This window comes from Schistocerca americana, chromosome 1 (assembly GCF_021461395.2).
Source record: "Schistocerca americana isolate TAMUIC-IGC-003095 chromosome 1, iqSchAmer2.1, whole genome shotgun sequence".
Lineage (NCBI taxonomy): Eukaryota > Metazoa > Arthropoda > Insecta > Orthoptera > Acrididae > Schistocerca > Schistocerca americana.
The window spans coordinates 276,653,716-276,676,850 of NC_060119.1; the positions used below are offsets into that span (position 1 = coordinate 276,653,716).

The window sequence follows — 23,135 nt, forward strand, 5'->3', positions numbered from 1 at the left end:
GTTGCTGCTGACTCGGGGATCTTGAACATGCATCACTCCATGTCCTTCCTCCAGTCCATCTGGAAAACGTATTCATCATCCTCATGGTGAGTGAGATATTGAACTTGAGAATGGCAAGAAATTACCATCATACACATCTGCTTGTAAAAGCAGTACATTTTAATCACATATAGTAATATGAACAATGGACCTCGCTGTTGGTGGGTAGGCTTGCGTGCCTCAGCGATATAGATAGCTGTACCACAGGTGCAACCACAACGGAGGGGTATCTGTTGATAGGCCAGACAAACGTGTGGTTCCTGAAGAGGGGCAGTAGCCTTTTCAGTAGTTGCAGGGGCAACAGTCTGGATGATTGACTGATCCGGACTGTGTATATACGTGGAAGAGGCCTAGAGACACTGGGAGTTTTCAGATAAATTACATAATGGTAAGACAGAGCTTTAGGAACCAGGTTTTAAATTGTAAGACATTTCCAGGGCAGATGTGGACTCTGATCACAATCTGTTGGTTACGAGCTGTAGATTAAAACTGAAGAAACTGCAAAAAAGTGGGAATTTGAGGAGATGGGACCTGGATAAACTGAAAGAACCAGAGGTTGTAGAGTTTCAGAGAGAGCATTGGGGAACAGTTGACAAATATTGGGAAAAGAAATACACTAGAAGAAGAATGGGTAGCTTTGAGAGATGAAATAGTGAAGGCAGCAGAGGATCAAGTAGGTAAAAAGACGAGGGCTAGTAGAAATCCTGCCTTGGGTAACAGAAGTGATATTGATTTTAATTGATGAAAGGGGAGAACATAAAAATGCAGTAAATGAAACAGGCAAAAAGGACTACAAATGTCTCAAAAATGAGATTGACAGGAAGTGCAAAATGGGTAAGTGGGGATGGCTGGAGGACAAATGTAAGGATGTAGAAGCATGTATCACTAGGGGTAAGATAGATATTGCATACAGGAAAATTAAACAGACCTTTGGAGAAAAGAGAACCACCTGTATGAATATCAAGAGCTCAGATGGAAAAGCAGTTCTAAGCAAAGGGGGGAAAGCGGAAAGGTGGAAAGGTGGAAGGAGTACATAGAGGGTCTATACAAGGGCAATGTACTTGAGGGCAATATTATAGAAATGGAAGAGGATAAAGATGAAATGGGAGATATGATACTGCGTGAAGAGTTTGACAGAGCACTGATAGACCTAAGTTGAAATAAGGCCCCGGGAGTAGACAACATTCCATTAGAGCTACTGATAGCATTGGTAGAGCCAGCCATGACAAAACTCTTCCATCTGGTGAACAAGATGTATGAGACAGGAGAAATACCCTCAGACTTCAAGAAGAATATAATAATTCCAATCCCAAAGAAAGTAGGTGTTAAAGACAGGTGTGAAAATTATTAAACAATCAGTTTAATAAGTCACAGCTGCAAAATACGAACACGAATTCTTTTCAGATGAATGGAAATACTGGTAGAAGCCGACCTCAGGAAAGATAAGTTTGGATTCCGTAGAAATGTTGGAGCATGTGAGGCATACTGACCCTACGACTTACCTTAGAAGATAGATTAAGGAAAGGCAAACCTACATTTCTAGCATTTGTAGACTTTGAGAAAGCTTTTGACAATGTTGACTGGAATACTCTCCTTCAAATTCTTATGGTGGCTGGGGTGAAATACAGGGAGCAAAAGACTATTTACAATTTGTACAGAAACCATATGGCAGTTGTACGTATCGAGGGGCATGAAAGAAAAGCAGTGGTTGGGAAGGGAGTGATTGTAATTCTGTCAGACACAGCAAAGGACCTGGAAGAGCAGTTGAAAGGAATGGACAGAGTCTTGAAAGGACGATATAAGATGAACATCATCAAAAGCGAAACGAGGATAATGGAATTTGGTCCAATTAAATCATGTGATACTGTGGGAATTAGATTAGATAATGTGACGCTTAAAGTAGCTAGGAAATGTGACACTTGAAGTAGCAAATGAATTTTGTTATTTGGGGAGCAAAATAACTGATGATGGTCGAAGTAGAGAAGATATAAAATGTAGACTGGTAATGACAAGGAAAGTGTTCCTGAAAAAGAGAAATTTGTTAACATTGAGTATATATATGTGTCAGGAAGCCTTTTTCTGAAAGTATTTTTGTGGAATGTAGCCATATATGGAAGTGAAACGTGGACAATAAAATAGTTTGGACAAGAAGAGAGTAGAGGCTTTCAAAATGTGGTGCTACAGAAGAATGCTGAAGATTAGATGGGTAGATCACTTAACTAATGAGTTGGTACTGAATAGAATTGGAGAGAAGAGAAATTTGTGGCAAACTTGACCAGAAGAAGGGATCAGTGATAGGACATATTCTGAGGCATCGAATGATCACCAATTTAATATTGGAGGGCAGCGTGGAGGGTAAAAATTGTAGAGGGATACCAAGAGATGAATACTCTAAGCAGATTCAGAAGGATATAGGTTTCAGTAGGTACTTGGAGATGAAGCAGTTTGCACAGGAAGGATAGCATGGAGAGGTGGATCAAACAAGTATCTGGACTGAAGACCACAAAAACAACAACAACATAGTAATGTGACTGGTGTTGTAGTTATCCCCTTTTGTCATTAACCTCTACTCTGAGTCCTCTAATAACCTCCAGTTGTGTAGTCCGTGTTATTGCCGAAGTATATTTTAGCTGCCAGTTTTAAGTAGACACATTTTAGTAAACTTTTCATTTCTTTGGGAAATTTATTACACAATTCTTTTCCTTGATATAGAATGCCTTTTTGAGTTTTTTGTTTGTTTTTCTTTGATAAATACAAGCCGAAACTGGCTCTTGTTTCATGAATATGTGTAGAACTATTAGTGAAGAACTCATTTGGTGCAGTGAGAATACCTAGGTTTTGAAAACAGTTGTTTTAAAAGAGCCCTGCTGATAGTTTCAATTATTACTCTTATGGCCCTTTAAGTTTCTAAACTGTACCCATGTTCTACATTTACATTTATACTCCGCAAGCCACCCAACGGTGTGTAGCGGAGGGCACTTTATGTGCCACTGTCATTACCTCCCTTTCCTGTTCCAGTTGCGTATGGTTCGCGGGAAGAACAACTGCCACAATGCCTCTGTGCGCGCTCGAATCTCTCTAATTTTACATTCGTGATCTCCTCGGGAGGTGTAAGTAGGGGGAAGCAATATATTCGATACCTCATCCAGAAACGCACCCTCTCGAAACCTGGACAGCTAGCTACACCGTGATGCAGAGCGCCTCTCTTGCAGAGTCTGCCACTTGAGTTTGCTAAACATCTCCATAGCGCTATCACGCTTACCAAATAACCCTGTGACGAAATGCGCCACTCTTCTTTGGATCTTCTCTGTCTCCTCTGTCAACCTGACGTGGTACGGATCCCACACTGATGAACAATACTCAAGTATAGGTCGAATGAGTGTTTTGTAAGCCACCTCCTTTGTTGATGGGCTACATTTTCTTATGAATCTCCCAATGAATCTCAACGTAGCACCCACCTTACCAACAATTAATTTTATATGATCATTCCACTTCAAATCGTTCCGTACGCATACTCCCAGATATTTTACAGAAGTAACTGCTACCAGTGTTTGTTCTGCTGTCATATAATCATACAGTAAAGGAGCCTTCTTTCTATGTATTCGCAATACATTACATTTGTCTGTGTTAGGGGTCAGTTGCCACTCCCTGTCCACCAAGTGCCTGTCCGCTGCAGATCTTCCTGCATTTCGCCGCAATTTTCTAATGCTGCAACCTCTCTGTAAACTACATCATCATTCGCGAAAAGCCGCATGGAACTTCCGACACTATCTACTATGTCATTTATATTTACTGTGAAAAGCAATGGTCCCATAACACTCCCCTGTGGCACACCAGAGGTTACTTTAACGTCTGTAGACGTCTCTCCATTGAGAACAACATGCTGTGTTCTGTTTGCTAAAAACTCTTCAATCCAGCCACACAGCTGGTCTGATATTCTGTAGGCTCTTACTATATTTATCAGACGACAGTGCGGAACTGTATCGAACGCCTTCCGGAAGTCAAGGAGAATAGCATCTATCTGGGAGCCTGTATCTAATATTTTCTGGGTCTCATGTACAAATAAAGCAAGTTGGGTCTCACACGATCACTGTTTCTGGATTCCATGTTGATTCCTACAGAGCAGATTCTGGGTTTCCGGAAATGACATGATACGCGAGCAAAAAATACGTTCTAAAATTCTACAACAGATCCATGTCAGAGATATAGGCCTATAGTTTTGCACATCTGCTCGACGACCCTTGTTGAAAACTGGAACTACCTGTGCTCTTTTCCAATCATTTGGAACCTTCTGTTCCTCTAGAGACTTGCGGTACATGGCTGTTAGAAGGGGGGCAAGTTCTTTCGCTCTTTCGCGCGCTCTGTGTAGAATTGAATTGGTATCCCGTCAGGTCCAGTGGACTTTCCTCTGTTGAGTGATTTCAGTTGCTCTTCTATTCCGTGGACACTTATTTCAAAGTCAACCATTTTTTCGTTCGTGCGAGGATTTAGAGAAGGAACTGCAGTGCGGTCTTCATCTGTGAAACAGCTTTGGAAAAAGGTGTTTACTATTTCAGCTTTACACGTGTCATCCTCTGTTTCAATGCCATTATCATGCCAGAGTGTCCGGATATGCTGTTTCGATCCACTTACTGATTTAACGTAAGAGCAGAACTTCCTAGCATTTTCTGTCAAATCGGTACATAGAATTTTACTTTCGAATTCACTGAACACTTCACACATAGCCCTCCTTACGCTAACTTTGACATCGTTTAGCTTCTGTTTGTCTGAGAGGTTTTGGCTGCGTTTAAATTTGCAGTGAAGCTCTCTTTGCTTTCGCAGTAGTTTCCTAGCTTTGTTGTTGAAACATGGTGGGTTTTTCCCGTCCCTCACAGATTTACTCGGCACGTACCTGTCTAAAATGCATTTTATAATTGCCTTGAAATTTTTCCATAAACACTAAATATTGTCAGTGTTAGAACAGAAATTTTCGTTTTGATCTGTTAGGTAGTCTGAAATCTGCCTTCTGTTACTCTTGCTAAACAGATAAATCTTCCTCCCTTTTTTTATATTCCTATTTACTTCCATATTCAGGGATGCTGCAGCGGCCTTATGATCACTGATTCCCTGTTCTGCGCTTACAGACTCAAAAAGTTCGGGTCTGTCTGTTATCAGTAGGTCCAAGATGTTATCTCCACGAGTCGGTTCTCTGTTTAATTGCTCGAGGTAATTTTCGGATAGTGCACTCAGTACAAGGTTACTCGATGCTCTGTCCCTACCACCTGTCCTAAACAGCTGAGTGCCCCAGTCTATATCTGGTAAATTGAAATCTCCACCTAAGACTATAACATGCTGAGGAAATTTATGTGAAATGTATTCCAGATTTTTCTAAGTCAGGAGGTCGGTAAAAGGAGCCAATTATTAACCTAGCTCGGTTGTTGAATATAACCTCCACCCATAATAATTCATAGGAATTATCCACCCCTATTTCACTACAGGATAAACTACTACTAACAGCGACAAACACGCCACCACCATTGCATGCAGTCTATCCTTTCTAAACACCGTCTGTGCCTTTGTAAAAATTTTGGCAGAATTTATCTCTGGCTTCAGCCAGCTTTCTGTACCTGTAACGATTTCAGCTTTGGTGCTTTCTATCAACGCTTGAAGTTCGGGTACTTTACCAATGCAGCTTCAACAGTTTACAATTACAATACCGACTGCTGCTTAGTCCCTTTGAGGCTGTTGCCCTTTCTGTACTTACCTGAGGCCATCTAACCTGAAAAACGGCCCAGTCCACACCACACAACCCCTGCTACCCATGTAGCCGCCTGCTGTGTGCAGTGGACTCCTGACCTATCCGGCGGAACCCAAAACCCCACCACCCTATGGCGCAAGTTGAGGAATCTGCAGCCCACACGAGGGTCGCAGAACCGTCTCAGCCTCTGATTCAGACGCTCCACTTGGCTCTGAACCAAAGGTCCGCAGTCAGTCCTGTCGACAATGCTGCAGATGGTGAGCTCTGCTTTCATCCCGCTAGCGAGACTGGCAATCTTCACCAAATCAGATAGCTGCCGGAAGCCAGAGAGGATTCCCTCTGATCCATAGCGACACACATCATTGGTGCTGACATGAGCGACAACCTGCAGATGGGTGCACCGTGTACCCTTCATGGCATCCGGAAGGACCCTTTCTACATCTGGAATGACTCCCCTTGGTATGCACACAGAGTGCACATTGGTTTTCTTCACCTCCCTTGCAGCCATATCCCTAAGGGGCCCCATTACACGCCTGATGTTGGAGCTCCCAGCTACCAGTAAGCCCACCCTCTGCAACCGCCCAGATCTTGCAGACTGAAGGGCAACCTCTGGAACAGGACAAGCAGCGATGTCCGGCCGAAGATCAGTATCAGCCAGAGACAGAGCCTGAAACTGGTTCGTCAGACAAACTGGAGAGGCCTTCTGTTCAGCCCTCCGGAATGTCTTTTGCCCCCTGCCACACCTCGAGACAACCTCCCACTCTACCACGGGTGAGAGGTCATCCTCAATGCGGGCAGTATCCCGGGCAGCCACAGTCGTCGTCCAATCGGGGGATGTGTGGGACGAGCTCGCCATTCCCAACAAACCCCCGTCTGGACCTCCACAGTGATGCCCATTGGCAACATTCTCAAGCTGTGGGACCGAAGCCAACACTGCCTGAAGCTAGGAGCGAAGGGATGCCAACTCAACCCACATCCGAACGCAGCAGTCGCAGTCCCTATCCATACTAAATACTGTTGTGCAAAGAACGTCTGAACTAATTTACAGAGAACACAAACAATTAGACACAAAATTTAAACTGTTATTAAAATACAAGACTGCCTAGTAAATGCAGTAAAGCTGCTACTTGTGCACTGCTGACACACTGCTCGGCGGCAGAAGGCTAACCTTTCATCCCCAGAGAACAATCCCATAGCTAAGAACTCAGTGGCTTTAGGAATGTTATGTCACCACAAACTTTCGCTGTTGCGAATGACTGCAAGAAGCATAAGCACATAACATCCTGATGACATCCTTTCTGCTAGTATCTTTGTGTTCATTCAGTGTTAATCGACAACCAATGTTCATCTCCGAAAACTTTGTATTTGTTACATAATCTATAGGTTTATCATCTGTGCTCAGTGCCACAGAGCTGGTTTCCCTCTTTGTGCTGAGGTGTATGCTGTTTGTTTTTTTTATGTTCATTGTTAATTTACTACGTACTGCCCACTTGTAAACATCTGTAATGGTTCTGTTTGCTTTCTTTGTTAGGGGTTCTGGTGTTTTATCAGTATGTTGTTGGTGTCTTCAGCAAAGAACTTCTTCTCCATGTCTTTCACTGTCTGAAAAATCACCGATATACAGTGTGAACCAGAACTCCACCAACAAACTTTCACAGATTGATCAGAGATACTTTCTTTGTATTTTGGTATAAGGGTCCCTCAGTATCCATCAGCACAGATGGAATTATTGCATTTCGTTTGGTCTCTTACCCCAGTTACATTTGTATCTGTATTGCAGTGAATATAGTATATGGCAGTGCATATGTCAATGTTTGAATGTTTTGCAAAAATACAGGAGACACTGTGAGCAAATGAGGTAAATGAACAGGGATACTACTTAGTAGTGTACGATAAGTTGAGAATTTGGGTTGGCCACAAAGTGTCCATAGATAGCCAAAGCAGTTAAGGCAATTGCTTCCAGAAAGTGTGACATCTGGCTTCGGGCACCTCCCCTGTTAGACATGTCTGACAGAAAACACACACACACACACACACACACACACACACACACACACACACTCTCACTCACACTCTTAAATGGGCTGTTTGTCTTACCATATTTTTTACATTTTATGCATCTTTGGTTTAGTTACATCATTTCATAGTATACTGTCTGAGCTTATGTTTAAAGCTCAGTTTCTTGTAAACAGCCAGGCTAGTCCCTTTCACTATACTTCGTGGTTGTCCTATTATATGGCTGTAGCATCGACCCACTGATTTAGTAGCCTGCTTATTTACTTTCCTTCTCCATGTGTGTCACTTTGTGCCCTGCTCTAGCTTGTGGTGGTCACCTCTACTATATCCAGTTCTGCGGTGATCAGGATTGCAACACACGCTGTAAGATTCACCATGCTGTTCTGTATTATGCCTTTCCATCTATATACGCTCAATTTCAGTTACTGATTCCTCAGTCGCCATTGTTATTCGACGTTTCTCATATTTTTCACCCCAATTGGCCAGACCGCAGGTTGAATTTTAGCTAAGACAGTTCTTATTAGTTTTTATTCCCATGACATTTGGATCACAGCTTCACAGCAAATTTTGTGCACTTTTAATAGCCCATAGGACAACATAATGTGCAAGTAATAAGGCATACTTCTTCTTCTTCTGCTTTTACGGCCTCATTGGACCACTTCAGTCAATCATTTCTGGTCCTCTTCTTTGGTATTTTCCCCTTCCGAGTGGCCCAGTATCTCGTCATTCGTTCCGATGCTTTTCGTCGTTCCTTATCTGTAAATACCCTTTTCATTGTATGTCGTCTGTCAATTTTTGGTTTAAATCTTATTTCTGTGTCCCTCAACTTCTTTAAATTTGGCGTTTTGTTCTGCAAATCATCCAGAGTTATTTCCAGTTCTTCCATATCCTCTCTTATTTCCTTGAGCCATCCTCCTTGATGTTTCAAATTCCAGAGTTTCTCAATAATTTTCCTTGATAATCTGGTTTCTGGTGTCCTCAGAATGTGACCACAAAAAGAGATCCTTTTCTTTCGTATAGTATCAGTGATGGGCTCCAGTTCTCTGTATACCACTTCATTTGGAACTATCCGCCATTGCCCAGCTTTTTGATATTTCTTATTTATGCATGTTCTAGCAATTCTTCTCTCTACTTTTAAAATTTTGTCAATCCTGTTTTTCTGGGTGACTTTAAAAAGAGTTTCACCTCTGTATGTAACCTCTGGTTGAACCACTGTCTTGTAATGTTTTAATTTTGTTTTAGTTGATAGACATTTTTTATTGTACGTAGACCATGTTAGTTTTTGAGCTTTTATCATTTTATTAGTTCTTGCTCGCCATGCAGGTTTCTCGTCCAATTTATGTGTTATAATTTCACCCAGGTATTTAAATTGTTTCACTATTTTAATTTCCCTATTGTTCACTGTGATGTGATCTATTACAAGTGGATCCATTACCATTATTTCAGTCTTTTCAAATGATATCTGGAGTCCTAATTTTTGTGCTATATTTTGTAAGCTTGTTATTTGTTTCGTGGCTTCCTGAATATTATTAGCTAGTAATGCTAGGTCATCAGCAAATCCCAAGCAATTTAGGTTTATTTTATCTTTCTTAGTTCCAATTTTAATATCATAGGATTTTCCTTGTATCATTCTCTCATTACATATTCAAGAGCACAATTGAATAGCAATGGTGATAAACAATCTCCCTGTCTCAACCCTGTTTTAATCGTAAATGGTTCAGATATTTCTCCTCTAAATTTTACTTTGGATTTGGTGTTTGTTAAGGTTAACTGTATCATTTTTATTAATTTAGGATGAAGTCCAAAATTCCTTAATATTTTCATCTTGAAGATCTATGGATGCAATCATACGCCTTTTTGAAATCTACAAAGGTTATGACTAGTTGTTTTTGCCTTCTTTTGTAGACATCCATAACTAACTTCAAGGTGATTATCTGTTGTGGGCAGCTTCTCCAGGATCTAAATCCTCCTTGATATTCTCCCAGTTCCAGTTCTAATTGATCTTTACAGTTGTTGTATAGTATTCTTGACATGATCTTATATGTGCAGTCCAAAAGGGAAATTCCTCTATAGTTGTCTGGATTTGATTTTTCTCCTTTCTTATGTAATGGATGTATTATAGCAGTAGTCCAATTTTCCGGTAATTTCTCTTCATTCCAGATTTTTACTATGCGTTGGTGTAATGCTATCTTTACTGGTTCTGCTGCATATTTCCAAAGTTCAGCAAACGTTTGATCTTCTCCACTTGCTTTGTAGTTTTTGAGTTCTTTCAAAGCTCTGTAGACCTCATTAATTGTAGGTGGATTTATATTTTCTGCTGGTGTTTTAATTGGGGTTTCTGTGTTTATCTGAAGAAGTTCTGGGGGATCTTCACAATTTAGTAACTTGTTAAATGTTTCTGCTAGAATTTCTGTATTTTTACTATTGCTATGGGCTAGGTTATTATCTTTATCTTTTAACATTAATGTTGGAGGATCATATCTTTGTAATTGTCTGCCAAATATTTTGTAATAGTCTCTTGAGTTTGTTTTTTCACTATTTGTTTCTATCATTAGAAGTATATCTTTTTGGTACTGACGTTTACCTCTCCTTATTATTTTTTGTGTTGTCTTCCTTTGTTTTGTGAGTTCCAAATATGATTTTTCTGTTTTTTCATTTTGATGCCTTAACCAGGCTTGGTGTCGATCCAACATTGCTTCATCACATTCATCGTTCCACCACTGGTGTTTTTTCCTTGGATTTATAGGGGCAACTTGTTCAGCTATTTGTTTCAATTTGGGAATTATTTCTTCCAGATCATCTGTTATTTTTATATCCCTGGTTTGTGCTTCATAATCTTCATTTTGTATCAGTTTATGAGGGTCATAGGTTCTCTTCTTCTTCTGGTGGGATTTTTTCTTTGCTAATGGGGTTAATTTAATTTTAATTTTTATCATGTAATGATCTGATCCGGTATCTGTCCCTCTCAGTACTTTCACATTGTAAATTTCCTTGTGGTAATTCTTATCCATGCAGACATGGTCCAGTTGCCATTCTCCTTTTTCCAGTCTGGATGTTTCCAAGTTTTTAGTTTACTTGGTCTTCTCTTAAAATACGTCGACTTTGAGATCATGTCTTGGTTTCTGCAAAATTCCACTAGTCTTATGCCATTTTTGTTTGTTCTTCTTTGTGCTGTCCATTTCCCTATTATGTCTCTATATCTCTTTTTCCCTTCCTAACTGGGCATTGAAGTCTCCAATTAAAATTTTGATGTGATTTTTATTAATGTTATTCGTCGTTTGATCTAAGAGCTCCCAAAATTTTTCTACCTCTTCTCTGTGTTCTTTTTTATTATTTTTATCATTTGTCGGGGCATGGGCATTTATTATTGTGTACATTTTATTTGCAGCTTTTAGAGTTAATGTTGAGAGCCTGGGAGATTGTGCTTTACATTCTATTATGGACTCTCTTATTTTCAGACTCACCACGAATCCTGTTCCAAATTGTGGACACTGTTTCATGACTCTTTTCCCTGGTATTCCCTTATAAATCCTATATCCTTGTGATTCTATCGGCTCCTGATCAGTATTTCTCATTTCTTGAAGTCCGGTTATGAGAATCCCCTTGCGATCCATTTCATCCGTCAGAATTAAGGCATACTATATAGACAATTTTGAGGAAATTGCAAGAGAAGTTTTATGCGTTAGTGATGTACTGATGCATCGCGACTCTGAGCACAGTATGGCAGCAGTAATGTGGTTAGTGTTCAAACTCCATAATGATGGATCATTGGCTCGGGTCCCGCCCATCTTTTTTTAATTTATATTTTTTTCAAGACTTGTCATCGTATTTTGTACATATTTTATTAGAAAAGTTGTTTTTATGGTCTTCAGTCCAGAGACTGGTTTGATGCAGCTGTCCATGCTACTCTATCCCGTGCAAGCCTCTTCATCTCCGAATAACTACTGCAACCTACCTCCTTCTGAATCTACTTAGTGTACTCGTCTCTTGGTCTCCCTCTATGTTTTTTACCCTACACACTTCCCTTCAATACTAAATTGGTGATCCACTGATGCTTCAGAACGTGTCTTACCAACGGATCCCTTCTTCTATTCAAGCTGTGCTATAAATTCCTCTTCTCCTCAGTTCTGTTCAGTACCTCCTCATTAGATACGTGATCTACTCATCTAATATTCAGCATTCTTCTGTAGCATCACCCTTCGAAAGCTGTTCTGCTCTTGTCCACACTATTTTATCGTCCATATTTCATTTCCATACTTGGCTACACTCCTAACAAATACTTTCAGAAAAGACATCCTGACACTTAAATCTATACTTGATGTTCTCTTCTTCAGAAACTCTTTCCTTACCATAGCCAGCCTATATTTTATATCCTCTGTACTTCGATTTATATCCTCTGTACTTCGACCATCATCAGTTATTTTGCTCCCCAAATAGCAAAACTCGTTTACTACTTTAAGTGTCTCATTTCCAAATCTGATTCTCTCAGCATCACCCGATTTAATTCAACTACATTCCATTATCCTCCTTTCGCTTTTGTTGATGTTCATCTTATATCCTCCTTTCAAGAAGCTGTCCATTCCATTGAGTTGCTCTTCCAGGTCCTTTGCTGTCTCTGACAGAATTACAATGTCATTGGCAAACCTCAAAGTTTTTATTTCTTCTCTGTGGATTTTAATTCCTGTTCCAGATTTTTCTTTTTTTTTTCCCCTCTTACTACTTGCTCAGTATACAGACTGAATAACATTGGGCATAGGCTACAACCCTGTCTCACTCCCTTTTCAACCACTGCTCCCCTTTCATGCCCCTCGTCTCTTTTAACTGCCATATGGTTTCTGTACGAATTGTAAATAGCCTTTCGCTCCCTGTATTTTGTATCTGCCACCTTCAGGTGGTATTCCTGGGGGCATGCAGCTTTACTGTATGGTTAAATGATTATTTGAAAAGTAACAAGATGAAAAGACATGTGTATTTGCATGAACTTTCATTGATTTCCAATGCTATCCTGCTGTTTACTAATTTTAATTATTACAACAAATATTATGCAACTTTTATTTGTATAGGAAAGTTAGAAACTTTATACAGCACAGTCAATTTTGTCCATATTTGATTGACAATGAATGAGAAATTGCTTCGCATTGCCAGTTTTAGCCACCAATAAGTTTAAGAACATTGCATAACACACAGTTTGCTTCAAAGTTGTCAGAAGAAACAGAAATTTTTCAAAATGTCAGTGAGCTTTGTTTTTTCTTAGAGGCTTTGAAGATTCTGTTTGTGTGTGTGTGTGTGTGTGTGTGTGTGTGTGTGTGTGTGTGTGTGTGGAAAAATTGCATTCATTCGATGTAGTAGATGCTATTTGAATTTGTTTTCCGCATCTATATGAAAAATATTATCCTGCAAATTGTAATGTTGAAAGCACATCCGAGGGTTAATTGACATTTACTCTCATGTTCTGGCCTATTTTAATTCACTGTGTTATTGAATAAAGTTATTTACACCTCTGTATACCAGTGATTGACTAGGTCTTTCTTAATCTGTCCCTCATCCTTGAAGCCTGTGTCTGCAGGTCGAAGTATCCAGGTGTGTAGTGGTTCTCAATACTGGAGTGCAGATGTAAGGGATTTCAGAAATCTTGACAGGCTTACGTTTTGAGGAAAACGTTATACATTTGATTGTTTACTTGACAATAATTATAAATATAATATTTGTAGTGTTAATAAATTTACCAAACAACCAGATAATGTTGGAAATTCAATAAAAGTTCTGGCAAATACATGTCTTTTGGCCACATTACCTTTTAAATGTATTATGTATGAAATACTATTACTAGTGTCAAACACTGTGGCCTCCCTTTATGAGTTAAATGTCACGCACATATTTAGAAACACTGAACTCCATAAATATAGCTTTAACTATTTACTTGCCTGTTGGCAGCATCACTGCATGTGTAGTGAACAATTACTTAAAATATTGTTTTAAAGATGTTCCTGATGACAGCGGAAACACTCGAACCAGGAAATTATGATAAGATTTATGAAATTTGATAGGCTCAGAAGTCACCCTCGTTACTCAAAGTATTATGTAAATCCAAAGACTATAAGTTAACCAATTCATCTGTAGAAGCAGCAGACTGAGAATTTCTACTTGAGTGTGTAGATTTGGTGCTGCTATAAAAACTAGATGTTGACACCATACAACTACAGAATTTATTATTATTTATTTTTATTATTATTTGTTTTATGGCCTTCATTGGACCACTCTAGTCAAAAATATAAAGTTGTAAACAAGTTGTTACACAGGGATACAATTTGGTTCAACAATAACTTAATATGATATTTAGGTAATATAATTATTAGAGTCTATTCTTGTATGAAAGGTGTTTTGCTCTTCTGTCTGCCCAATATTTCTTCATTCTTTCAGATATTTTGTTTCTTTCTTCATCTGAGACCACTCTTCCTGTACTCCTTTTATTGATTTTCATTTGTAGTCTGGTTTGTGGGCCTTGCAGTATTCTGGTTTTCTCTGTCTGGTTTTTAAGGTCATCTACTGTAATTTGAAGTTCTTTTATATCTTCCTTAATTTCTGTGATCCATTTAATGTCGCTCTTGTTATTCCACAATTTTTGTATTATTTTTTTACTATTTCTGTTTTCTGGAGTTCTCATCAGATGTCCAAAGAATGAGATGTGTTTCTTCCTGATTGTGCTCATGACTGGGTCTATTTTCTTATATACTGTTTCATTTGATGCTATTCTCCAATGTCCATTTATTTTATACTGTTTATTTATACATGTCCTAATTATTCTTCTTTCTGTTTTTAGTATTCTGTCAATTTCTGCTGTATTAGTTGTTTTGAAGATAGTTTCAGCTGCATACGTAATTTCTGGTTGTGTAACTGTTTTATAGTGTTGTAATTTTGCATCTATAGATGGGCTTTTTTTGTTGTATGTAGTTTTGGTAATGTAATTTGCGTAGTTCAGTTTTTTTATTCTATTCTGCCATGATGGCTTCTCATTTAGATTGTGTGTTATTATTTCGCCTAAATATTTAAATTTATCAACAGTTTTGATTTCCTGTTCTCCTATTGTAATTTTGTTTGCAAGTGGTGGATCAGTTAGCATAATCTCCGTTTTTTCAAATGATATTCTAAGGCCTACTTTCTCTGCTATTTCTTGTAGTGATTTCACTTGTTGCCTTGCTTCTTGAACGGTGTTGGCTAGGAGAACAAGACCATCAGCGAATCCCAAGCAGTTTAAGCTAATATCATCTTTTGCACTTCCAATTCTTATCATCTTTGGATTGTCCTTGTACCATTCTCTTATTATGTATTCCAGTGCACAGTTGAACAGTAATGGTGATAGGCAGTCACCTTGTCTTAAGCCTGTTTTTTCGAGGAATGGTTCCGAAATTTCTCCTCTAAACTTCACTTTTGATTTGGTGTTGGTTAGAGTGAGTTGTATTATTTTAATTAGTTTTGGATAGAGTCCTAAATTTCTTAAAATTTTTAATACTGAAGGTCTCTGGAGACAGTCATATGCCTTCTTAAAATCTACAAATGTTATTGCCAGAGGTTTGTTCCATTTCTTGTAGTATGCCATAATCAATTTTAAACTAATTATCTGTTCTGCACAGCTTCTCCATGGTCTGAAACCTCCCTGATATTCCCCTAACTCCTGTTCTAATTGCTCCTTGATTCTTTCATATAGGATCTTGGATAGAATTTTGTATGTGCAATCTAGGAGAGAGATTGCTCTGTAGTTGTCTGGGTTGCTCTTATCTCCCTTTTTGTATAGTGGGTGGATGACAGCTGTGGTCGAGTGTTCGGGAAATCGTTCTGTTACCCAAATTTTTGTTAGAGCCATATGTAAGGAGGTCTTGACTGTGTCACTTGCATATTTCCACATTTCCACAAAAACCTGATCTTCTCCACATGCCTTATAATTTTTTTGTTCTTGAAGAATTTTTTCTACTTCTTGGAAAGTTGGAGGGTCTAGTTTGTTAGGTTTGGTTTTATTGGGGTATTTATGTTGATTTGTAAGGATTCTTTGGGTTCCTCGCAATTCAGAAGTTTGTTAAATGCTTTTGCCATGATTTCTGCATTTTCAATGTTACTGTGTGTCATTTTTCCATCTTCATCTTTCAGTATTATTGTAGGGGCCTCATATTGTTGTAGTTGTTTCCCAAAGATTTTATAGTAGTTCATGGAGTTGGTTTTATGATAATTACCTTCTATAGAGTTTGTAATATCTTTATGAAATCCTCTCTTGATTCTTCTAATATTTTGTGTGATTTTTTTTCTTTCATTTTTTAGGTTGATGGCATTTTCTTCAGTTTTATGTGTTTGAAACTTTAACTATGCTTGGTGTCTATCTTCATGGAATTTGTCACATTCTGATGTCCACCATACATGTTTCCTTCGTGGGTTCAAGGGAGCTAGATTCTCTGCTTCTTTTTTAAGATTAGGCACTAGTTGTTCTAGATCATTTGTTAATTTGATGGTTTGTGTTATTTGTTGGTACTTATTATTTGTAATTAGCTGATGTGGGTCAAACCTCCTTTTTATTTTGTTAGTTTTTCTGGTCCTCTTCTTTAACGGAGTGAATTTGATTTTAATTTTAACCATATAATGGTCTGAGCCTGTGTCTACTCCTCTCAGTACTTTAACATTGTGGATCTCCTTATGAAAATTTTTGTCCATACAGCCATGGTCTAGCTGCCACTCGCCCTTCCTCCAGTCTGGATGTTTCCATGTTTTAAATTTACTTGGCTTCCTCTAAAGTATGTTGATTTAGATATGAGGTTGTTTTCTCTGCAGAGTTCTACAAGTCTTTGACCGTTTTTGTTCGTAAATTTATGTAGACTCCATTTTCCAATTATATCTTTATATTTCCTTTCTTTTCCCAAGTGAGCATTGAAATCTCCCAATAAGATATTTACATTCTTTTTATTTACTCTGTTCACAGTTTGTTGTAGAAGGTCCCAAAATTTATTTTTGTTAGACAATTTTTTTCATTTGTTGGGGCATGAGCATTCATTATTGTATAGGTTTTATTCATTTTTTAAAGCTTAGAGTCGCAGTTCTTGGTGATGCTGCTTGGAAATCCGTTACTGAATCTATTATTTTTATGTTTACTAAAAACCCTGTTCCAAACTGGAGACATTGTTTCATTGCCCTCGGTCCTGGTTTCCCATTATAAATTCTGTATCCTTGTGATTCGAATGGGTCCTCTGTGGTGTTTCTCATTTCTTGGATCCCTGTTACTAAAATTTTTTGTTTATTTAGTTCATCTGTGTGCCTCTTGAGTTTTCCGGTCTGAAGTAGTGAGTTTATGTTGTGTGTTGCTATATAATTTATTTGCTCATGTTTACTCTTCTTTTTGTATTTTAGTGTGCATTTGGATGGTTGCAAACACTCCGATTCGTTGCTATCTTCTAGTTGAATACCCACCGAATCCGATGTAGCCTTTTCCTGTCTTTTTGAGCAGGACGGTGGAATTTTTTTCCTAAAAGAACTTTCCGTTTTTGACTTTCGACGGTTGTCAACCTTAGTTGGAGCAAGCTCCGATTTACAACTACGGTTGTTAACTTCAGAGGGATTTTTTAACACTACACATTCTGTTTTCAAAAGACCTGAGGATGTAGGTATTTGTGTGCTAGAAAAAGAAAAAGTTTGTTAGAATGCTATGGCATGCAATCTTGTTGTGCATCACTTACTGTGTACAGGTGTAAGTATAGGACTGTATAACATGATTTACATTTGATAGTTCTTGTGCTCTGTATTATTATTCTGTAACCCCACAGTTTTAGAGTGCATATTTTATTCACACGTGCTTCACGGTACTAACAAACATAATTAATGGCTTACTATTAGAAATGAACTGGGACATGGATTCAGCTGATTAACCCTTTTGGGGCTGCGAGGGTTGAGCGTCCTTCTTGCCTGTCTGGCTGACAGGGGTAAACATATCGGACCAGCCGGTGGCTGACTCAGCTGACAAGCACTGCGGGCTACAGCCATTGTCAGCTAATTGCAAGTTCAACACACTAAGAACCATTCTTTGATAGTACTCTTTATAAAATCTGTATCACTCTGTAAGGTCACTGTGGTTCAGTTTCTGAGAACGATGAAAGAGAACTTTGAAAACTAACACATACTTTGTAGTATAAGCTTATCCTGAGCTGAGAAAAAAGTACATTAGAAAAATGAAAAACTTTTGTATTTGTTACTGAAAAATTCTGTAACTTGCTATTTAGACTACCAATGTATTTGTCTGTAACCCATTAAAATTTCATTGACACCAGGCGAATACATTTTAAGATGTATATGTTTAAAGTGAGCAATTTGTAGTGAAGGTGCCCGAAACTTGGGCCAACGGTTCTTACTATAATCATAAATAAAGAATAATTATTGAACTTTAAAAGCATATTGTGTCTCACACTGAATTAAACATCAGAAACTTCAGTACAACCCATTTTGCGATAAGCGTATTGCTTTGTTTATAATTGAAGTCTAAACTCGATTCTCCATAGTAAAAAATTTGAGAATAAGATCCTACCTTCTTCACTGTTCCCTCTTTCAGTTTGTTGCATTCTGTAAAATTTAGTTTTGTGGTTGCTCATCCTCATTTTTGACGCAGACTGCTATTGACTGAATAAAGAACCTTTTCTGGTACTTTTTCTTTTCAGTTTTTTATTCTTTTTACTTTCCTTTTCTTGCAGCATACTCAGTCACTGAAACATCCTAATATTTCCTTAGTGTGTGATATTTTTCAAAACATGGCACCATGAAAAGAGCAACATGACAATTTTTGCTCTTTATCTGCCTTTCTTTTTTCATGGTGAATAAGCAGTACATACTACATAGAGCCTCTGGGGAACTTGTTTTTTGTCTATTGCTCTAAGGAACCTCGAGTAAAGCCCTTCTTTATTTTGCAGTCAAAAGGGAGTCTTGTTTTGATATCCATTGAACCTCAGTTTTACATGTTTGTCCATTAAATTTATATAGCATCTGGCAGATTAGTTCAAAGTGGAATTTTGCTGGTGGTGTGTTCTGTTACCTTTTTATTTAAAAATTGTTTTTGCACTCAGTGCACAAAAGTCAGTCAAATGAGAGAATAGCCTCTTTTCCAGTTCATTGTATTTCAGATGCACTGTGCATTGCATAATGCCTGTCTTATCAGCAGCACCCACTAACTTATTATAGTTCACTACACAAGTGTATTTCAATTTATTTTGGCCTGGTTCGTGTTCCTTTTTTGAGGTTTCAACAAAATATGGTCTATTTATGGTGGAAACCATCCACATTTCTTTGTTGTCCATTCAGTTTGGTACCGACAGTGTTCCAAAGGACTTAAATTGTTTTTCCACTTTTTTTCATTTTGCCAGGCAATGGTGGAAAACATTTCCCTTTCTTTCCGTACTGTTCCAATGTTGTTGTACATTTCTCCTGGAGCCATAGGAATAATTCGGGGCTTGAATACCAATTGTCTAAACAAATGGTATGACCTTCTTTGAGAAATGGCAATAACAAACTTACAACAGTGCCTGATCTCCCATTAGCATTTCCACAGTCTATTTCCATGGTGACATCAGTGTATTCATTGTAATCTAAATGTGATTATTTTACACATCACAAAGAACTAAAATTTTCATACCAAATGGCTATGTTTCTTTATTTCGTACAGCTTAAATTGTAGCTTTCCTTTGAAAAGAAACAAACTTTCATCTATTAAAATTTTTCTGAAGAGGTATGGCTTCTATGGGTTGTTTTCCTTGTATGTTGTACAATCAGCTGCATTTTCACCAAAATAGCTTGACATGTGGTCAAATTGTTACTAAAGTGCAGTAAATCAGTTTCTACCAGTCTGTGGACATTATGTGAGAAAATATTGGTGTTTGAAGTAAAGAATCTGTTGAAAATATTTATTTACTTCTAGCTTCTTAGTTCTTGGCATAAGCCTGGAATGTACCAAGAAGCAATATAATTCTGCAAGCTCTATATGCTTCCAACATGCGAATCTGCTGGGCGCTGTCTTTATTTTTTTCATTAAGAAATATGTAATAATTATTTATCTCTTTATAAATGGCAGAAACAAATTCAAATGACATAAAGTACAAAATTGACTTACTGAATCTTCAAAGCCTACATTTACATGTATGCTAAATATGTTCACGAAACAGTGGCATTTCATCATAGGACGATTCTCTGACCAATTATCATTCTTTTTCATGACGAATTTGCTCCTACTGCTTCATCATCTTTTCCCTCTCCAGGAGAAGAATCTTCTGAAGAAGTTTCTTGTGATGTTGAAGAATCACCAGTACGCCCAGACACATCCAAATCTTCATCTGAAAAAAAGTCCGAAGTATCACTACCATTTATGAGGAATTCCATTATTTCCTTGTCCTGATAAATTACGTCTCGACATTGCTAAGGCAATGCAGGCAAACATTGTTGGCTCACCAAATATGGAAATAAGACTGGCCCAGTACAAGGCTCATAATCAGAAAGGACCCAGGAGCAGATAAAAGCAGTACCACTTTCTGACATAATCAAGAAGTAGTAGTAGTAGTAATAGAGGGGTTTTTTGGGTGCACGACAGCAAGGTCTTCAGCGCCCGTTCAGTAACATAGGGAGACGGGTGTCAAGAAAAATCCCAGAACAGGAATATAAAACGGAACATAAAACACGGGTAAAAATCGTTGAAAAATATGTGCTCACCCACGCCGAAGCATGGGATGAAGCAGGGTGTCAGCGGTAAAACATGGACAACACAGGAAGAAAAAGGTAGAGGGAGCTAAAACAATGTAGCAGATGGAAAAGAGCCATATAATGACAGCACTCGCAGAAATGTTCAAACGTGGACAGCAGTGAGTCACTGATTACCTGTAGCTCCCACACCTGGGCATACCTGAATGCCCTTAGCTGTCAGACCTTCCTGGCTATGTCTGTAGCTGTCTGTACATTCTAATTGCTGGGCATACATGTTTGCCTGTAGGTGCAGAATGGTTAAGAAAGAGAAGGAAACACAAATAATGTCGTTGTTGAATAAAGCTTGAGTTTGTGTGGAATTATGGAGTAGTTATTCACCATGTTTTCCATTTAGTTTGAACTGCTAAACATGATGCTAAATGTGTACAGTAAGAAAAAAAAGAGTATTATGAACATGTGGAATGAGAACTGCTGTATATTTTTCCTGTAATGTTTTAATGAGTATTATCAGTTTTGTTTTACATCTTTTTTTAAAGTGCTTTAACTTTACCAGGTCAATATATAAGGCAAGTACTTACAAATTAGAGAAAAAGGAATAATATTAATTATTCAGAACCAAATAACATAATGTAAAGGAAGTTATGTTGAATTATCTTTACCTGAAGTCAAAACTGTGGCATCTGTTATTCGTTATTGATTCACATATTGTCTTCTTCTAAAAGAAGCAAGTAATTTCTTTTTGTTTCAGTTGTGTTTGATAGTCTGTTCATGATAATATAACGCCACCCAGAGTGGCCACGCAGTTGGCAGCGCCATGTCACTGATTGCACGGCCTCTCCCGCTGGAGGTTCGAGTCCTCCCTTGGGCGTGCGTTTGTGTGTGTGTGTGTGTGGTTGCCTTCTTTGCATAAATTAGTTTAAGTAGTATGTAAGTCAAGAGACTGATGACTTCAGCAGTTTGCTCCCTTAGGAATTCACACATGTTCATAATGTACCAGATATATGTAGTGTATCAATGAAAATAATCAATTTTTTAAACTATAATGTAATTGGATAGATAAAAATCCACTCAACAAGCCGTGGCAGGTCAACACACATGTAAAAGGTATTACAGTTTGCAAGCTTTCAGAATTGGTGGTACCGTTTTCTGACAAAAGGTTTGAAAGAAACGAAGAGGGGTGAAGGAACAGAACTGGTGAGGTTTACAAAACGGGGTAGAGTCTGAAAAGGTTGCCCATAACCTCAAATCAGAGGTGACTTACTGGATGGGATGAGAAGGAAAGACTGATTTGTTAGGGACTGCCAACAATCAGTTTTCCCTCCTCATCTCGTCTGGTAAGTCTCCCTTAGCAGGGGGTTCTGGGTGACTTCCCTCAATTCTATCCCTTTTCCTAATGCTTACCAGTCCTCTTTCTACAACCCTCTTCCTTCCCCTTCACCCCTTCTGCCAGAAGAAGGTGCTACTGGCTCTGAAAGCTTACAAACTTTAATTCTTTTTATATTTGTGTTCTACTGCTGCCACTTGGGGTGAGAATTTTTTTTATCTGTCCACTTAAAAATGTATGGTATGTTGTGCTATGATTAGAAATTTAAACTGTTTGTTGGTATGTGTGAAATCATTACAGCTGCCTTAAACTGCAAATTTTTACTGTTGTCAGATACTCCAGAGGAAGTTTATGAAGCCCTAAAACTTTTTGGACATGACAGTTTTCGTCATGGTCAAGAGGAAGCAATAATGAGGATACTTTCTGGGAAGTCAACTTTACTAATGTTGGCAACAGGTTCGGGAAAAAGCTTGTGCTATCAGTTACCAGCTTATATGTTTGCTCAGCGTAGCAAGTGCATAACATTAGTTATCTCTCCACTAGTTTCATTAATGGAAGATCAGGTGTGTTCTGGAAATTAATTATTTTTGTTAGTGATGATTGTTTACAATGTAAAAATAATGACACTACTTCACTTTAATTTGACATCATAATGTGAAAGAAATTACAATCAATAGTTTTGATGAAAAATTGTTCCTAATATACCATTATTTTATTTTATAAATATGTTCTCAGACATCATGTCAGCTGGAATGAAATTATAGTTTTCACTCACTCTTCTTACAGGTGATGAGAATATCTTCCTGTTTACAAGCAGCGTGTCTACATACCAATCAGACAGAAAAACAAAGGGAAAAGGTCACTGATATGGTGAAGTCAGGAAAACTGCAAATATTGTTAGTCTCCCCTGAAGCAGTGGCATCATGTGTAAAATCAAAAGGTTTTGGTGGCCTTCTGAAACTTCTACCTCCAATAGCATTTGCATGTATTGATGAAGCTCATTGTGTGTCTCAGTGGTCGCACAATTTCAGACCATCTTATCTTTCAATATGTAAGGTAAGAAGTATAAGATTTCTTCACCTGTAGATGATAATCAGTCATTGCAAACTGCCTGTTGTTCATTCAGCTGTTGTGTTCCAGCATACAGTTACTCCATTGACTTAAAGTAATGAAATTTGAAAATAAATATGGTAATGGAAAGTCCTTGATACTCTATAAATAGTGGAAAAGGTAAAAAGTTGAGGTGCTGATTGGATGATAGCCTCGTAAACAATACTGAAAATGTTGCTCCATTTTCCAGCAAGTGTG

At 38.2% G+C, this 23,135-nt stretch overlaps 1 protein-coding gene across 1 annotated transcript in view; it reads left to right on the top strand.

The window, feature by feature from the left end:
* LOC124593772 (ATP-dependent DNA helicase Q4) overlaps nucleotides 1-23,135 on the top strand; it is a 155,710-nt gene that overhangs the window by 41,609 nt on the left and 90,966 nt on the right. The window contains exons 5-6 of the mRNA XM_047132124.1: nucleotides 22,161-22,390; nucleotides 22,614-22,883. Coding sequence (XP_046988080.1) covers nucleotides 22,161-22,390; nucleotides 22,614-22,883 — 500 coding nt within the window. The remainder of the gene's footprint in view (nucleotides 1-22,160; nucleotides 22,391-22,613; nucleotides 22,884-23,135) is intronic.